At 47.7% G+C, this 16,190-nt stretch overlaps 1 protein-coding gene across 2 annotated transcripts in view; it reads left to right on the forward strand.

Moving 5' to 3' along the window:
* The first annotated feature begins 54 nt into the window (after positions 1-54).
* The window catches only part of Arhgap10 (Rho GTPase activating protein 10), a 248,703-nt gene continuing 232,567 nt past the window's right edge, over positions 55-16,190 (forward strand). For both annotated transcript variants that reach the window (XM_055609092.1, XM_055609093.1), the window contains exon 1: positions 55-261. In XM_055609092.1, the coding sequence (XP_055465067.1) occupies positions 108-261 (154 nt within the window). In that variant the 5' untranslated portion in view covers positions 55-107. The remainder of the gene's footprint in view (positions 262-16,190) is intronic.

Raw genomic sequence — 16,190 nt, forward strand, 5'->3', positions numbered from 1 at the left:
CTCGCCGCGCGCTCAGCTCTGCTAGCCGCGCGCCGCCGCCCGGAGCCCCGCACCTCGCCGCCGCCCGGAGCCCCAGCTCGGCCTGCGCCGCGCGCCCCGCTGCAGTCATGGGGCTGCAGCCCCTGGAGTTCAGCGACTGCTACCTCGACAGCCCGTGGTTCCGGGAGAGGATCCGCGCGCACGAAGCGGAGCTCGAGAGGACCAACAAGTTCATCAAAGAGCTCATCAAGGACGGGAAGAACCTCATCGCCGCCACCAAGAGTAAGCGGGGCCCGCTCGCGTTCGCGCTGTGGCGTGGCGAGGAAGGCGGGGAGGAGCGTCTTCCCGGCCCGGGTGGGATGGCTCCGAGCCCCGAGACTGGGCTGGAGGAAAAGGAGATTCTCTGGGGGATAAGCTCCAGGACATTCCTCTCCCAGGCGCTTGGGGCGCGTCCCTCTTCCCGCCCGGCCCCTCGGCGGCGCGGGGGCTAGAGCCCTGCGTGGGAGCTGCCCCGGGGCTCCCGCCTGGCCCGGCGGAGCACGCCTCGGCCCCGGAGTCAGGTTTTCGTGCGCCCTAACGCTGCTCCCAGTTTCCCTCAAAACAGAGACATCAATCAGTTCGACAGTTTTGTCTCATAACCTTTCCAAGTAACTTTCTTGGTGATTCTTGGAGACCCTGCCTGTAGTTGAGTTCTTCAAAATTCCCTTAACTTACACCTCCTATGCGTTCCCTTTCTCTCTTGCGCGACAACCCTGACTTGGGTCCCTCGTCTGCTAAACCAGAAAGTCTACCTGGCTTTGTGCTGCCTTCTGCACATTCCTTCTGTCCTGTGCTGAGGCGGGTTCAAAGATTGGGGATGGAAAGGGTCAGTGGGCAGACTGCCCCCTGGTTCTGGCCCGCAGTGCCTGTGAGTAGGAAATTATAATCTCTTCAGGCTTGACGCCTTCCGACTCGGTCCGATCCCATATTTAAACAAGCAAGCAAGCAAACAAACAATCCCATACTCAAACAAGCAAGCAAGCAAGCAAACAAACAAAACCTCGAGAAGTAGGGCCAGTTAAAATTCGTGCAGAAACAGTTGTAATGCTCTCCAAATGGGGAGAAGTTCTCCAGGGCCAGGTGCTGGCATCCAGGCCACACTGGAACCCTGCGTCCCTTCCTTGAGTTACTGTGAGCATCTCCTTTCTCCTTAAAAACCTGACCGCCCTGGGGCCCAGCTCCAGGGCTACTACCCAGCCTCTTGGTTCAGTGTTGCGTAGGTTCCCTGGTTCAATAACGGCTCTCCTTGGGAGTTTATTCCGTGTGTTTGTAGATGTCACCTCTGGAAAAATACCCCATGTATATTCTCACCACACCGTTTTGCATCTAGGAAGATGAAACCATACTGAGCATGCCTTCTCATCTTCCCATCCAAGTGCCTGGCCCAGTTAATATGCACTTAATGAATTAGTTGAAATATTTTTTAATGGGAAGAATTTAGTGGAGCCGTCCCTGTAATTTGGGAAACAAGTCACTCAACCTCTCTGGACCATCTCCAAGGTTCCTTTGGTTCTGTGACCTCTCCAGTGTTTCTGAGTTGGGATTGGGAGTTACTTTGTGATGAGTGGGAAACAGGAGGGTAGTCTGTGAATGTGGAGGAGTGAAGGTGGACAGTGAGAGGGGTGGGACCCAGCCAGGGGCTGTGAAGTGTCTGTGTTCAGATTTCTTTGGCCCAGTGTGAAGTAGCATCATTAGACAGGGACATACTTGTGCCATTGTGCACAAGTGGGTTCAGAGGCCAGCTCTGTGGAGTTTGAGCTCCCTTTCCGTGTTTATGTGGGCTCTGGGGGTTCAGGTTTCAGTCGTCTCCCTCCAGCCTGTTTGGTTGGCTAGTAGTTTCCCCTGAAGCTAGGGACGTGAGGAGAGGGGCAGATGGCAAAGTCAGTTTGGCCATGGATAGGAAGCTATTTCTGTGACTGCATGTTAGCTGCTCTGCTGGCAGGAAGCATGGCTCATGTTCCTGGGGCAGCCGATGCGCGCGTGCGTGTGTGTGTGTGTGTGTGTGTGTGTGTGTTGCGGTTGGGGTGGTGGGTGGGATGTTACCTTTCCTTCTCAGAAGGTAGATCTTCTGGAATTTGTGACTCCTTGTCTTGATCCTTGTGCTTGTGGATAAAGATGAGACACAAAATGGGTGATTATCTTATTTAGGAGAGCAGGTAGACAGTAGTATCTTTTCTAGCTTCATCTTTCAGCTTTAGTTTTTTTCCCACAATAATAAAAGCTTTCGTATATGCTCTTTAGGCAAGTTTGAAGGACGCTGGCCTTTCCCCACCTGGCCCATGGAAGTTGGCCTCTGCTTCTTAGCAGAGATGGCGAGGGCCGAGCTTAAGTAAGGAGAGCTAGGTTAGTTCTCTGCGGCGGGGTCTTGGTCGGTCGGGTCATGCGATTCTTACCGTGCTCCCTTGCTGCACTTCTTGGCAGCATCAGTCACTCCTCAGCATTTGGAGACTCGCCGTGAGGTCACTTAGTCAGTTGTCTGTCCGCAAAATGTCCGTAAGTTTGGAGTCTAGAGATCCAGGAGAGGACATTAGGGCAAGGGTCTGCAGACAGAACAGCCATCAAGCTGGTGAGCATTGCTAGACGGCCTCGGTTTCTTGATAGTTTATAATTTGGTTAACAGAACAAGGCCTTTTGGGCTTTTCTTTGGATTATGTGTTTAAATGATTTCTGTTCTTCATTGTCCTGCAAGGAGACAATTGGCTTGTCATTTGAACGTCTTGAATCATTTTTGAATTCTTCCATAGTGTTTAAGGAAGTTGGAGGCCTGGAGGCTTCCTGGTGAGTTCTATTCCATGGCAGCAGTAAGTAGAGCTCACAGTTTGATGCTGTGTGGGCACCATAGAGAAGTCCTGCCCCTGTGTGTGCTTTTTCCAGTGAATTCACTTCAGCCTGGGGAACAGTTTTGAACTATCTGTACTGTGCTCAGTTCTTGAAATAAAGTATACGAAACAATACCAGCCAAGCCTGGGCTATGGAGGTGCACCCCTGCGGTCCTAGTATTCCGGGCGCCGATGCAGGAGGATTGCAGATTGAGTTTACTTTGGGTTACCAAGTGAGACCCTATCTTCAGAAACTAAACTGTGGGGGGCCAGGAGAGCTGGGTCTACTGCACTTCCAGAGTTCGATTCCCAGCATTCCTGTCAGATGGCTCACGAGTACCTGTAACTCCAGCTCCCAGGGGATCTGACACCTTTGGCCTCCATGGCACTTGGATTTGCACACACATAACCCCACACAGACACACATAATACAAAAATGAAACAACAACAACAAAACAAAAACAGAACCTGAAGGGAGTAAAACGATTAAGTGACAGTAAATATCCCAGTGGTGTCAGGACCAAGTTTGTGGTAAGCTACAGCAGGGGAAGACAGCTGGGAGTTTTAGAACGCAGTGGCGTTTTATATACGGATTGGAAACAGCTGAGGAGAAGCCGGAACACTTGCAGTGCTGGGGGAAGAATGATGTGGCCAGTTTGGCTGGAAGGGAGATTTCGTGTCAGAGCAGACTGACAGGAATGGGAAGGTCAGTTTCTGATTATAGATTAAGGTGTTGAGTGGGAAAAGGAGAAGCCAAAGGCTTTTGACGGAAGCTTGACATAAGAGGAGAGAGATGGGTTAGACTAGAGGCTGTGGGGTGTGTGTGTGTGTGTGTGTGTGTGTGTGTGTAGGATGGGCTGGAAAAGCACGGGGCCTGGGGTGGTTGGATTGGGAGGAACTCAAGAGCAGGAGAGTCAGTGACTTCTGTGGGAGATTGAGAGATCATCCACTCACTTCAATGGACTCTTTGTTCAAATGGCTTTTTAGTTCTTGCTTTTGTCATTCCTCCCCTTCCATAGAATGGCCAGCATCCACTTTCAGAGCAGTTGAAACGACTGTGCACTTTCCAGGAGATGCCTAGTTTTAGGTGCTTGTGATTTACACAGAATGCTTGACCTGTAGGATAAACAGCGCCAGCAAACAGTCCTAGCCATCGGTGATCACTCCTTGGTTACATGAGGTGCTCTGCAGTAAACCTGTATTGTCTGGCTTTGTGAGAGCCCCGTCTCCATCCTGTACAAGTGAAGGACCAGAGGGTCCTCGCTCATTCTGAGCTTTCTTCTGGAATAGGTCTGCACAGGCTAGGGTTTGATATTTCTAGACCTTTGTGGTTTAGTGGCTTGTGCTTTGTTTCAGTGAGGCAAACAGTAAAAACCCCTTTCTTTCCGTATACTGGTTGAGAGACGTTCTTTTGGGAAAATTTCTTACGCTGCCCTTACACATTTTGCCGAGTTGGAGGGCTGGAGAGAATTTCAGTTCTCTGTCACTTGAGTGTTAGTGGATCAGTGCAGGTTGACTGAAGTGGGAGGGAAGGCCACCTGGGAAGTGCTTCTTCAGCCGCTCTCTTGATCCAGGAGACTCTCCTGCCACTGAGCCCGTTTTGTCCAGGTGACTTGGACATGGGCAGGAGAGGCAGAATTCACCACACAGGCTGAGATGTAGAATTCACCACTCTCGGTTTAGGTCAATCCATTTTCTTGGTCTGGCGAATTGTTTTAACATTGAGAAGCCCAAGGACTGGGGATGGAGCTTAGTTGGTAGAGTGCTTGCACAGCATTCACGAGGTTTAATCCCCAGCACCCATGAGTGAGGCTTGGTGGCAGAGGCTGTAATTCCAGTACTCTAAAGAAAGGTGTGGGTGGGTGGATCAAGGGTTCTTGGTCATTCTCTGCTACATAGCAGGTTTTAGGGCAATGTGAGATAAGTGAAAAGAATGAAGATTCCAATTCCGGTGAAGTTGGCTGACAGGAAGCCTGCTGGAGACATGGGGGAAAGATTGTCTTTTACCAAGGGGACGGAAAGAAGGTTGTCACTCTGGGTTGTGGCGTCTGGGACTGTCCCTGCCACTTTGGCCCCTGAGTGGAACCAGTCTTAGAGTAATGAACTAATTACATCTGTGTTCATGGTACCGCGTGAGGTATGAATTGTTTTAGACCTGAGGCCACATCTGAATCTTCCTTAAATCACAGTGGGACTGTCTGGGTTGGTGTTCTCCTGGTTGTTTTGTTGGGGTTGTAGATTTGTGCTGATGTGGCTACCAAGTGGGAATTAGAGCAGTATAGAAAGTGAAATATTTGAAAAAGCTCATAACATTCCAGGTCTAACTTTTCCCTGAATAGAAAAATGTTTGTGCATGTTTTTTGTCCTGAGTACCTCTCACTGAGGAGGGCCCTCCCTCCCCAACTCTCCTGCAGTCAGGGCCTCATGTGGAATAAGCCCTAAGCCCCCTACTTGGAGTTTATTTCCGCAGCCTGGTCCCCTGTAGAAATGCTGGCTGGGAAAATAATTAGGATCAGGTTTGAGCTGGGGGGAGGGAAGACTGGCTTGGAACGCCTTTCTCGCCGCAGGTGGTCCTTGGTTCTGACTTAGAATCCACCAGCAGCACGGGCGTTGCTCATTGACTGTTCACTCTTCAGTGAGCTGATGTCCTTGTGTGAGCCATTATTGCACTGGCCACTCAGCCATCCCATCTACTGGGGCTTCTTTACCTTGGTTTATTTGTCTGAGACGCAGCTGAGACCGAAGCCCGGCTGGCCTTTAACTTATGACCCTTTCCGCTCAGTCCTGTGATTGCTGGGATCACGAGGTGTGCCCCACCAAAGCTGGCTCCTGACAGCCTTTTTCCGCAGTTCTTTAGGATTTTGGAAGATGACCGGGACAGAGGGGAGGGGGCTTTACGTTCTTGTGTTTCTTCTTTCAAGCAGCTGGTGAGCCGCGTGCGGCGGTGCAGTGCTCACAATCCCGGCACTCAGGGGGCAAGAGTAGGGGACTCTGAGTTTGAGGCCAGCCTGCTCATAGAGAGTTCCGGGGTTGAGAGTTGTGGCTGCTCTGTCTCAAAACAAAAGTAAAGGAAAGGTATGAAAGAAGATAACAATGAACGGTATAGCCTGTCAGTCCCTGTTCAAATGTTGCCACTTAGTAACCGTGGAACCTGCTTCATTAGACTGGGTTGACACGTGCAAAACATTCAGAATCAACTCAAAGGTAATATTTGCTATATCATCTATAAGGCATTTTTCTTGGGGTCAAGAGGCTGCTGTGGCTTGTAGAGCAGTAATCTAACCTTTCGGTACTCACTGCTCCTAAACAACGCATTTGCCCAAATGGTCCTTGCTACTGAGCAAGAACAGAGTTGTCAGACTCTGGGAAGAACCACATTCTGGCAATGCTGGAAAGTTCTAGAAATAAGTAGTGTTCACCAATACCCTGGGGAAACGTGATTCACAGTGATGAATGTCAAGTTCAAGGTATCACAAGGCTGTTAGACTCTAATGGACCATGAACAGCTGAGGTGCCAGCAGCCAGACAGGAGTGTCATCCAGTTGTTCAGGGTTGAAATGGTGACACCGGTGACCAGAACTTTGAGACACTTAACATCACTGAGATGTGCTTGAGGATATTTAGTCGTTCTCTGCCATGTAAGAAAGCCATAGCCCATCAATGGCAGCACTTAGAAGAGAGCCGAAACCTCTGGGAGAGAGGTTGTCCTGAGAGCTGTTGGGCAGTCCTGCCCTGCACCAGGTGTGCCCTGTTACTGTAAATCGTAGTTGAATGAGTGCTGGGCAGATGTGACATTGTACAGACCACTGTATAGACCATTGTCTGACCATTGAGGTAACACTGTCTTCTGTCATGTCTGAAGCCTCTTGTTAGTAATTTAAATGGGAAGACTTTGTCTCTGGCTTTCAGTGTCCTCTAACTTTGCCTTTGATTTTTTAAAGATATATATATATATAAAGGAAACTTGCCAAGTTGGCTTTATTTTCAGTTTTGGTGGAGGCGTGTTGAACTTCCCAGATTATTCTGAGTAGAAGTGTCTTGAATGTCTAACTAGATTCCTTTAAAAATTAAACCTCAGAGACTTAAAAGTTATTCCTTGGGCCCAAGATGGCTCAGTGTTTTAGAGTATATGTTACTTTTGCAAAGGACATAGGTTGGATTTCCAGAACCCACATGGTGGCTCACAACCATCTGAAACTCCGGTTCCCAGGAACCCAACACCCTCTTCTGACCTGTGTGCACACCAGACATGCACATGGTCCACATACATAAACACAAAGACAAAACATTCATACATGTACAATTAAAAATCTAAAAAAACCCCAACATTTCTTATTTAAACTGTGTATGATAATGGCTAATTAGTTATAGTGACTGTCTCTTTTACTTGATGCTAAACTCATGATTATTATATATTAAGATTTACTCCATGGTATTTGTTATCATGCTTTATAGATTAGGAGACAGTTTAGAGAGGTTTAACTGCATGTCCGAATGGTAGTTGTGTGGAGGTAGAATACAGCCATGGCTTTGTCTGATTCCCCAGCCCGTAACCGCAGTAACGAGCCATCTCAGAATAGGGGGTGTAACTTGTGTGTGAATGTCCTCTGCAGGTAATGCTGCGTGGTAGATCCTGGTTACCTGAAAGTGTACATTTGATAATCTGTAGAGTCCTCACTAGCTCAGTACAGTGACAGTGATTAAATATCGAAGTGTGACTGTTGTGGTCACTGTTAGAAACAAAAGTGACAGTTTATAAGCATAGATATTCAGAAGCTATATTTGTTTAAGATTCATTGTAAGGCATAGATCCGCTCAAAATTCTTTTCATCCTTTCTTTTCTGTCTTTGTATGGACCTTTCCCTTGTTGTTCCTCCCTCTTTTCCTCATTTCTTCTTTTTAGACAGGGTTTCTGTTATGTAGCTCTGGCTGTACTGGAACTCATTTGTAGCCAACGCTGCCCTCGAACTCACAGCGATTCGCCTGCCTCTGCCTCCCTGAGTGCTGGGATTACAGGCCTGTGCCACCATACCTGGCTACGCCATTTCTTATTTTACTTTTTAGTTGAGAAACGCAGGTACACCTGCATTCCAGAAGAGGACATAGATTACATTATAGATGGTTGTGAGCCACCATGTAGTTTCTGGGACTTGAAGTCAGGACCTCTGGAAGAGCAGACAGTGTTCTTAACCTCTGAGCCATCTCTCTAGCCTCTAAAAAAAAAAATAATTTTTTTTTTAAACTTCAAAATTTCAGATACCCCCAAGGACATGGCTTATTGGCAGAGTATGAATGAGGTCCTGAGTTTAAAGACACAGAACTTTATAATTACCTCCATGTATTTTCTTGTCCAGCTTCCAATGAATGAATGAGTGAGTGAATGAATGAACAAATGATCTTTGGTTGCTTCTCTCATTCTCCCTGAAGATCGGCAACTGCCTATCTCTGTTCTTATTTTTGCTAGACTTTTGCTGTTTTGTTTTGTTTCTTTTTCCCAGACAGGGACTTTCTCTGCAGTCCTGGATGGTCTCAGGTCACAGAGATCCTCCTGCCTCTACCTCTGGATTAAACACATGTGCCACCACACCCAGCAAGTTACTAGGCCTTTTGTAGTTTCACACAGCAGCTTTGGCATGCCCGTAGACTTTACAAGATGGTTTTGAACATGTATTCCCTCACCACAGTATATTTTTGGGATTTAGACTTCCAATATATAGTTCTGTTGCATTTTAGATCTGCTTTATATTTGTGTATCCCAGCTCCAAGCTTTTATCTTGTTAGTGAGACTGTAAGTATGTCTAGAGCGTGTTCATTACAAAAGCCTTATTGTGAGAAATCAAAAAGACTACCTTTGAAAATGATCTATAACTAATGAATCCATGGAACCCTTAAGATGTTTTGGGGTGATCAGGCTCAGACCCTGGCCTGTGTGTGCTGGGCAAGTGCTGCCTCTCTCTAGTGCTTAGGTGCCTCTGTAGTGCTAAATCATGTGTTCAACGTTTTGTGTTATTAGCTCAGTGCTATAATCAGAGAAAGCGAGTGTACATTTCACAACTGAAGAAATGGCTGACTGGTCTGACTTAACAATAAAAAACCTTGAGGACTTTTTTTTGTTTTTGTTTTTTTTTTTGGTGTAATTGAAATTGGACTTTCAGTGTTAAAACATGAAGGGAAAATGATAATTGTGTTTCTAAACACCGTGTACATGGAGAAACTTTAGCTTAGATGGAAGGCATGTGAGTGTGAGCCCCTCAGGTGGAAGGCGTGTGAGTGTGAGGAATGGCTGTTTTGTGTCCTGAGGTGAGCTGGAAAGGAGGCCTGATAGGAAGACAGGAAAGTGACGAGACAGGAGAAGGAAGAGGAGCCCTCTCCTGGAGTCCAGCGCATCTCCTGCCAGCAGGGAAGCAAGAACTGCGCGGAGCACAAGGAGAGGCCTTTCTCCTTTCCCAGCTGTGCCCCTGCAGGGGGAGCACGCTGGTAAAGCCCCTGCATGTCTTCAGTGGCTTCCGCTTCAAGACTTACCTACTTTATCCCACTTAGATCTCATTCCGCTAAAGAAGGAAAAGGGCTTCCTTTCCAGCGTTTTCAGATGTGACCTGAGAGCCACCGGTGCACGAGAAGGGCTGATGCCAAGAGAATTAGTTAATTGCCCACATACTCCTCCTCCCCCGCACCCCTCCCCCATTTTTTCTATCTGTCCTGTCTGCAGTTCTCTTGGTGAAGCACAACTCTTTGCTCTTGGGTGTAACTAACTTTCTCTCCCTGAGTTATGTCTTGGAGTTTGGCGTACATTAAAATAGTTTTGTTAAATCCCACCTCTCCTTCGTAAGCTTATCTAGTCCCGAAGTTCTTTCCTGTGTTGAAGTTTTGTGAGTCAAGGTCACTGAAGATCAGCGGAGCTCCTCAGGCTGCCGGAGGTAGCGCCTGGAGCTGTGGCTCCTCACTGCTGGTAGACCCGTGGCCCACTCTGCGTGGTTTCCCAAATATGGAAACACCTCCTGGACTGGCCAGGGACTGCTTCTGCATAGCACCCTTCTTACTAAACAACCCCACAGAAGCTTCCGAGGTTTCCTCTGAGGCAGGAGTCACACCCCGCCTCTGACCCAGCTCCGTCGGCCTCCCTAGTCCAACTAGATTTTCTTCCCTGTGCTTCCTAAGGAAGATGTTAATCCTGTGCCATTTAGTATTTCATCTCTGACTGTGGGTTCTCCTCGGTCGTTGATTTGCTCACCCACAGGCACCCCTGCCCTGGGGTGCTGAAGCAGTGCTGTCTTGCAGCAAATGGTGGTGAGGTAAGTGGCTGGAGGAGCCCAATGAGCCTGAGCAGTGTCACCTCCTGCATGCAGGATTTGTAATGGCTTCTAGACAGTTGAGTGATTTTACTATGACTGTCAAGTTGGCATCATCACCAAGTAGCTGGATGATGTTGGCAAGTTAACCTAAGCCCTCAGCACCTAAGGTTTCTTTGTGAGTCAAAACTCTCATTGGGTCATTCATTCATTCATTCGCTGGAACTTGATGCGTAGGTCAGGCTGGCCTCAAACTCTTAGAGATCCACCTGCCTTTGTTATTGGTTCCCCCGCCTTAGACATCTGACTACCTTGGCTATGGGTTGGAGTGGCTCCAAACCTGCTGGGTGGCACTATTTAACACTCACATCAAACATTGAAAAAAAAAATCATGCCAGGCAGAGGCAGGTGGAGCTCTGTGAGGTCAAGGCCTGCCTGGTCTGCAAAGTGAGTTCCTAGACAGGACAGCCAAGGTTACACAGAGAATCCCTGTGTTGAAAAGCAAACACAAAAACAAAACAAACAAAAAAAAAATCAGAGAATTGCTTATAATCATTATTAAAAGAACTCTGTTTAGCCAAGTGTGATGGGTGCAAGCCTTTAATCCCAGTGTTTGGTTGGCAGAGGCAGGAGGATCACTTCAACTAAGAGGCCATCTTGGTCTACACAGTGAGTTCCAGGCCAGCCAGAGCTGTATAGGGAGACCATATCCAACCACAAAGAGCTCCGTCCTAAATTCCTTTGGATGAGCAGTATAGCTTTAACAATAAAGAACAAAATAGTCTTGGGAGACGGGTAGCTTTTGTTTTTTAAGCTAACAATATTTTGCAATCTAGAGCTGGATACAGGCCTCTCAGTGATTAAATGGGAAAACTGTAGGAAGTTGCATGTAGAAAGCCACGCCATTCCAGCCACACCCTCCTGTCGTTAGAGCTAAAGGTCACTTACTGAACCGGTGGTATAGCTGAGGTGCCTTCTGGTTTTCCCTTATCAGATCATATGGCCACCGCCCATAGCCTATCTGCCAGCCACTTTATAATCTCATTCTGTCAAACAGAGGAGTACCAAAAAAGAAAGGAAAAAGTGCCTGGGAATGAGAGTGCCATTGGCATGTTCAAATACTTATTTGAGAATTTGAAAATACTTTTGTCTTTGAGACCGACGGCCTTGCTGTGTTTTGTGACATTCAGGTCAAAGGCAGCAGAGGTATTAAGTCACAAGTCACCGTGATAAAGTCAGCTTTGCTCACTGCGTGGCCTCAGGCGAGTTGCCTGTCCTTCCTCTTCTGTAATGTCTGGATAGTAGGTAAGCTGAATGAACTTAACCCATGCAGCATTCTAGTTAACTTTCAGGAGAAGTGGTAAACTTGGTATGTGTTTGCTAGTACAGTATGAAAAGGTTTCCAAGCCTGTCTAGGGGGAGGTGTTGCCTGGCGCTGTGGAGGCTCTGCTCGCTGCATGCACAAGTTGGGGTTCCAGTGATGGTTATGCAAATTAATTAGAGGCAGCTTCATTTCTCGTGAAGTATAGAATGCCATAGTTAACAGGACTAACTGGTTTCAGGGCACGAAAGAACACAGAGAAGTTCACACAGAGCTTTCTAATTGGAATCTGAGTGCTGACAAGTTGCGGTGGAAAATTCTATACCGTGAAACTTTGTTTCATGACCAGAATTTTTATCACACGTATAGGCTTTATATATGGAACTAACGAGTTTGGTGCTTAGAGTTGGGTTCCAACCCAAATCTCAAAACCCTGAAACACTTCTGGTCTCAAGCATTTTGAACAAAGGCCACTCCTCATGAAGTAACTTGTAAGACCAAAGGAGGCTTAGGGGTTTCTGCTGAGTGGGGAAGAGGAATTCTCCAAGTAAAGAGGGAGTGTGCCTGGGAGTCCAGCACCATCCAGCTTCCGGGGTGGTGGGGAGCAGATGCCGCAGACAGTCAGGGCGTCTGAGGGTGTGTGAAGGAGGCGAATAGTTGATCCCAAGGGCCCTGACGACATTTACTCCTCTGTGAGCCTGGGTGGACGGCTACTACCTGGACCAGGTCTAGTGGCAGGAGGAAAATCCCAGGTTAGAGGCTGGCGACTGGGTGTGGGGATCAGGGCGAGGTCCGTTCCTGTCTGTGGGAGGTGAGTGCTGGCCACCCTTCAGCCTGATGCGCAGGCTTGGCAGAAAGGGGGATGGGTTTTAGGTTTTGGTGCTGAGTCTGGGGACATGTTTAGTTGGCTTGTTGGTCCTGGAGGGATTGCACGGAGGTGATGCTGTGAGCCTACCCTGGAGACTGGGAAAAATGGCAGGATTGCCTCAGGGCAGACCCTGAGAACGATGACTTGGGTGCTGTACTCTCTCACTGCGGTGAAAAAGCTCTGACAAAAGCAGCTGACAGGAGAAAGGCTTTATTTTGGCTCACAGTTTCAGAGGGACCCAGGTTGTCATGGTGAGGACGGCGTGTGGCAGGCAGGCAAGGCGTATGGTGTTGGGAGCCGGAGGCTGGCTGGTCACATCTACCCTTAGAAACCGGAGTGAGTAAGAAGGGGGTGTTAATATGACCTGGAGAGGACAGGAGCTCCACAAGAACAAAATATATCTGGGCACGGGATCCTCTATGAGACTGTTTCTGCAACCAAGGACCATGTATGGATGTAACGAACCCCTGCTCGGATGTAGCCCATGTTAGCTCAGTATCCAAGTGAGTACCCTAGTAAGGGGAACAGGGACTATTTCTGACATGAACTCAATGGCCAGCTCTTGGACACCCTCTACCCCACCCCCATCCCAGAGGGAGGGGCAGCTTTGCTAGGCCACAGAGGAGGACTTTGCAGCCAGTCCTGAAAGATACCTGATAAACCAGGGTCAGATGGAAGGGGAGGAGGTCCTCCCCTGTCAGTGGACTTGGAAAGGGACAGGGAGGAGATGAGGGAGGGAGGGTGAGATTGGGAGGGAAAGAGGTAGCAGGATACAGCTGGGATACAAAGTTAATAAACTGTAACTAATATTAAAAAAAATAAAAACAGTGGGATGGGCTGTGACGTCTCGGCTCATGTCAGTGACTGACTTTCTTCAGCAAGGCTCTTTTAAAGGTACCATAGCCTTCAAGAATGGTGTCAGTATTTTGGTGCCAAGTATTCAAACATACGACCCTATGGAGGACCTTTTGCATTCAGGCTACAATATTGTAGAAGGAAGTTTCAGAAGGATGAGAAAGGAGTCACACATAGAGAGAAGGGAGGAAAGAGTAAATGAAAATGAACGAGGAACTAGATGAATTTGGAGAGAGTCACAGGCTAAGGAGGAGCAGCCAGGGCCATACTTCAGAGTTCATTAGTAAGATGGGACTTTGGTAAGTATAGGTGCCTAAGCAGGAGCGGAGAGTAGGGCTCTTGTTGAGGAGGACATCAAGGTCTCTCTTTTCCCCTTTGTCCCCTGAGTGCTGGGATGGCAGGCGTGTGCTGCCCAGTAAGGTCTCTCGTTGAACCCTGAGCTGGCGCTCTTCCTCCCCATGAGGCCACACCTGGCTTCTTATTAGGGTACTGGGGGATTCAAGTTCAGGTCCTCATGTTTGCACAGCAAGCGCTGTACCCACTGAGCCGTCTCTACTACATCACCTCTCTGTCCCCCAGAGGCAACCTTCAATGAGGGAAGGTTTATTTATGTTGGCTTCTGGTTTTAGTCCATGGTCACTAGGCCCCACTGCTTTGGACCTGTGGTAACAGTATATCACAGTAGGGGTGGGAGGAGGAGGAGGAGGAGGAGCCTTGTTTTCTCCTGAGAACACTACGATCTCTGGGAACATTCTTGTAGGTTTGTGTGGAGTGTGCTGCATAGCACCTGAAGTGAGGACTGGGAGGTAGAGACTGGAGAGAGCCAAAGAGCTGTTATGGAAACTCTGGGCTCCTTTAAAATTGACAGTTGTCTTTTGTTGGTGTGTTTAAAAGGCTGGCATGACTATGCAAATTAGCCTGCTGGTGAACAGTCACTCATGAAGAAACCGGATGTATCCTGTAGCCACAGTTAACAGGGTTTTGTTTGCTATAACACGATTGAGTGCCTTTTTGGCAGTGTTTGCCTTAGTGGCAGGTCTGATTTATCTTGACCCTTGTAAAACCAAAAAGGCTTTTAAGAAGTCCTTTTGTGTTTAGAAAAATAGAAAACAGAGGTGAATTTGTAAAAGAAATTTATTGTGGCTTTGAAATTTAAGTTCCAAACCTTAAGACTAAGTGTCGTTTTTGAGTGGAAATACCTCAATTCAGTGCATGAGGTGAGGGCAGAAGGGGGCAGTGGCCAGAGAGTTGGTACCACCATGGAAGCCAGGGCAGGGCTCACTGTGCACATGAGCTTTGGAAGGGTTAGGAGAGCCAACGACAGTGAAGGCCGCTGGTCGACTTCTGTAGCCTGTGGCCACCGTTTAATGAGTGCATGCAGACTTTCCACATTTATGTTAGAAAGAAAAGTTAGAATAACACAGAATCCATGGGTGCTAGTGAGGACCTCTGGAAGACGACTTGCCTGGCATCTCTCTCAGTCAGTCAGTAAATAAATGAAATTATGGGTGTTGAACATGGTGGACATATTCTGTGTATGAAGGAACCCCAGAGGCTTAAGGTAAAAGCACCGCCTAAGGAGGACCTTATAGGTAATAGCTGTCACCCACTTGGTTTTTGTTGGTATGAATTTTTATATGCCGGCTTTGTTTAAATGAAGATACACAAAAATATCTTTAGTCAACAGGGAGTAGATTGCTGCTGCTCAGAGATGCTACGTTTCATTTCGCCTGGTAGCCTTAGGTTTGGAGCAGTTGTTAAACACGGTGTGTGGTGTGTTACTCGTTGTGGTGAGGGCTGTAGTTGTTGCTGACGATAGGTATCTGCATCTCCAAGCACATACTCTGTCTCGGGGACTGTGTATTTCTCATGGCAGTCCTAGCCTGTCCAGTTTTGGTTGTTGTTACTGTTGAGACAGGGCCACCGTGCAGCCCCAGCTGGCCCTGGAACTCCATGTAGCTCCAGCTGTTCGCACACTTACAGAGTCACCTGCCCCTGCTTCCAGATTAAGATGTGTAACATTACCCGTCACCATAGTTATTACTCTTAAGCAAATACCACTTTGCAACTCATGAACTTGGGTTTGAAGAGGAATGTCACTGACCAGGAGTGCTGACTTCAAGAGCTCAGACTTCTGCAGCTCTCACCCTCTTCAGAGCTCTCAGGAATCTAGGGGAGCACACCTTATCACCATTGATAAGCGTGTTTTACATACCTGGGTTGAGGCATTATTTTGCATAAGACCATGGGTTATAATGCCTGTAGTAATTGTTTTAGGGAATTAAAAGTATCTTCAGCAAAAAATTAAGCTGCTGTGGTGGTTTGAATAAGAATGGCCCCTATAGGTTCATAAGTTTGAATGCTTAGTCACCAGAGAGTGGAGCTGTTTAAAGGATTAGAAGGAGTAGGGGGTGTGGCCTTGTTGGAGCACATGTGGCCTTGTTGGAGGAAGTGTGCAGGGGGTAGGCTTTGAGGTTTCAGTCCCATGCCAGGACCAGTTGCTTTCTGCTGCTTGGAAATTAGAATGTAAAACTCTTCAGCTTCAGGCCATGCCTGCCCGTGTGTTGCCATGCTCTCATTGTGATAAATGGACTAACCCTCTGAGATGTAAGCCAGCCCCAGCTAGTTAAATGCTCTTCTGTAAGTGTTGCCGTGTTTTTGGTGTCTCTTCACAGCAATAGAACGGCAACTAAGATAGTTACTAAAAGAGAGTCATTCTCAGGCAATCTGAATTAGTGTCTACACGATTATGTCTATCACAAAAAAGGGGCGCTGTTTGCCTCTAACCAAAACAAGATTTCCAAAGGAATGCCATTGCTAATTATCTAGGGGACACACTGACAGTCCAGTACTGACACTTACGCCTGGCTAGTTTACCTCTGGCAGGCCAAGGCCTGCATTAGTATTCTATAAAAAAGACTGAAGGTTTTTGTTTTTGTTTTTGTCCCTCCCCAGAATGTACAGTGTGCCTCAGCTGTAGAGTGCTTGCCTAGGCTGTAGAGTGCTTGCCTAGGCTGTAG

The sequence above is a fragment of the Psammomys obesus genome, unplaced genomic scaffold (genome assembly GCF_907164565.1).
Source record: "Psammomys obesus unplaced genomic scaffold, mPsaObe1.curated_primary_1811, whole genome shotgun sequence".
Lineage (NCBI taxonomy): Eukaryota > Metazoa > Chordata > Mammalia > Rodentia > Muridae > Psammomys > Psammomys obesus.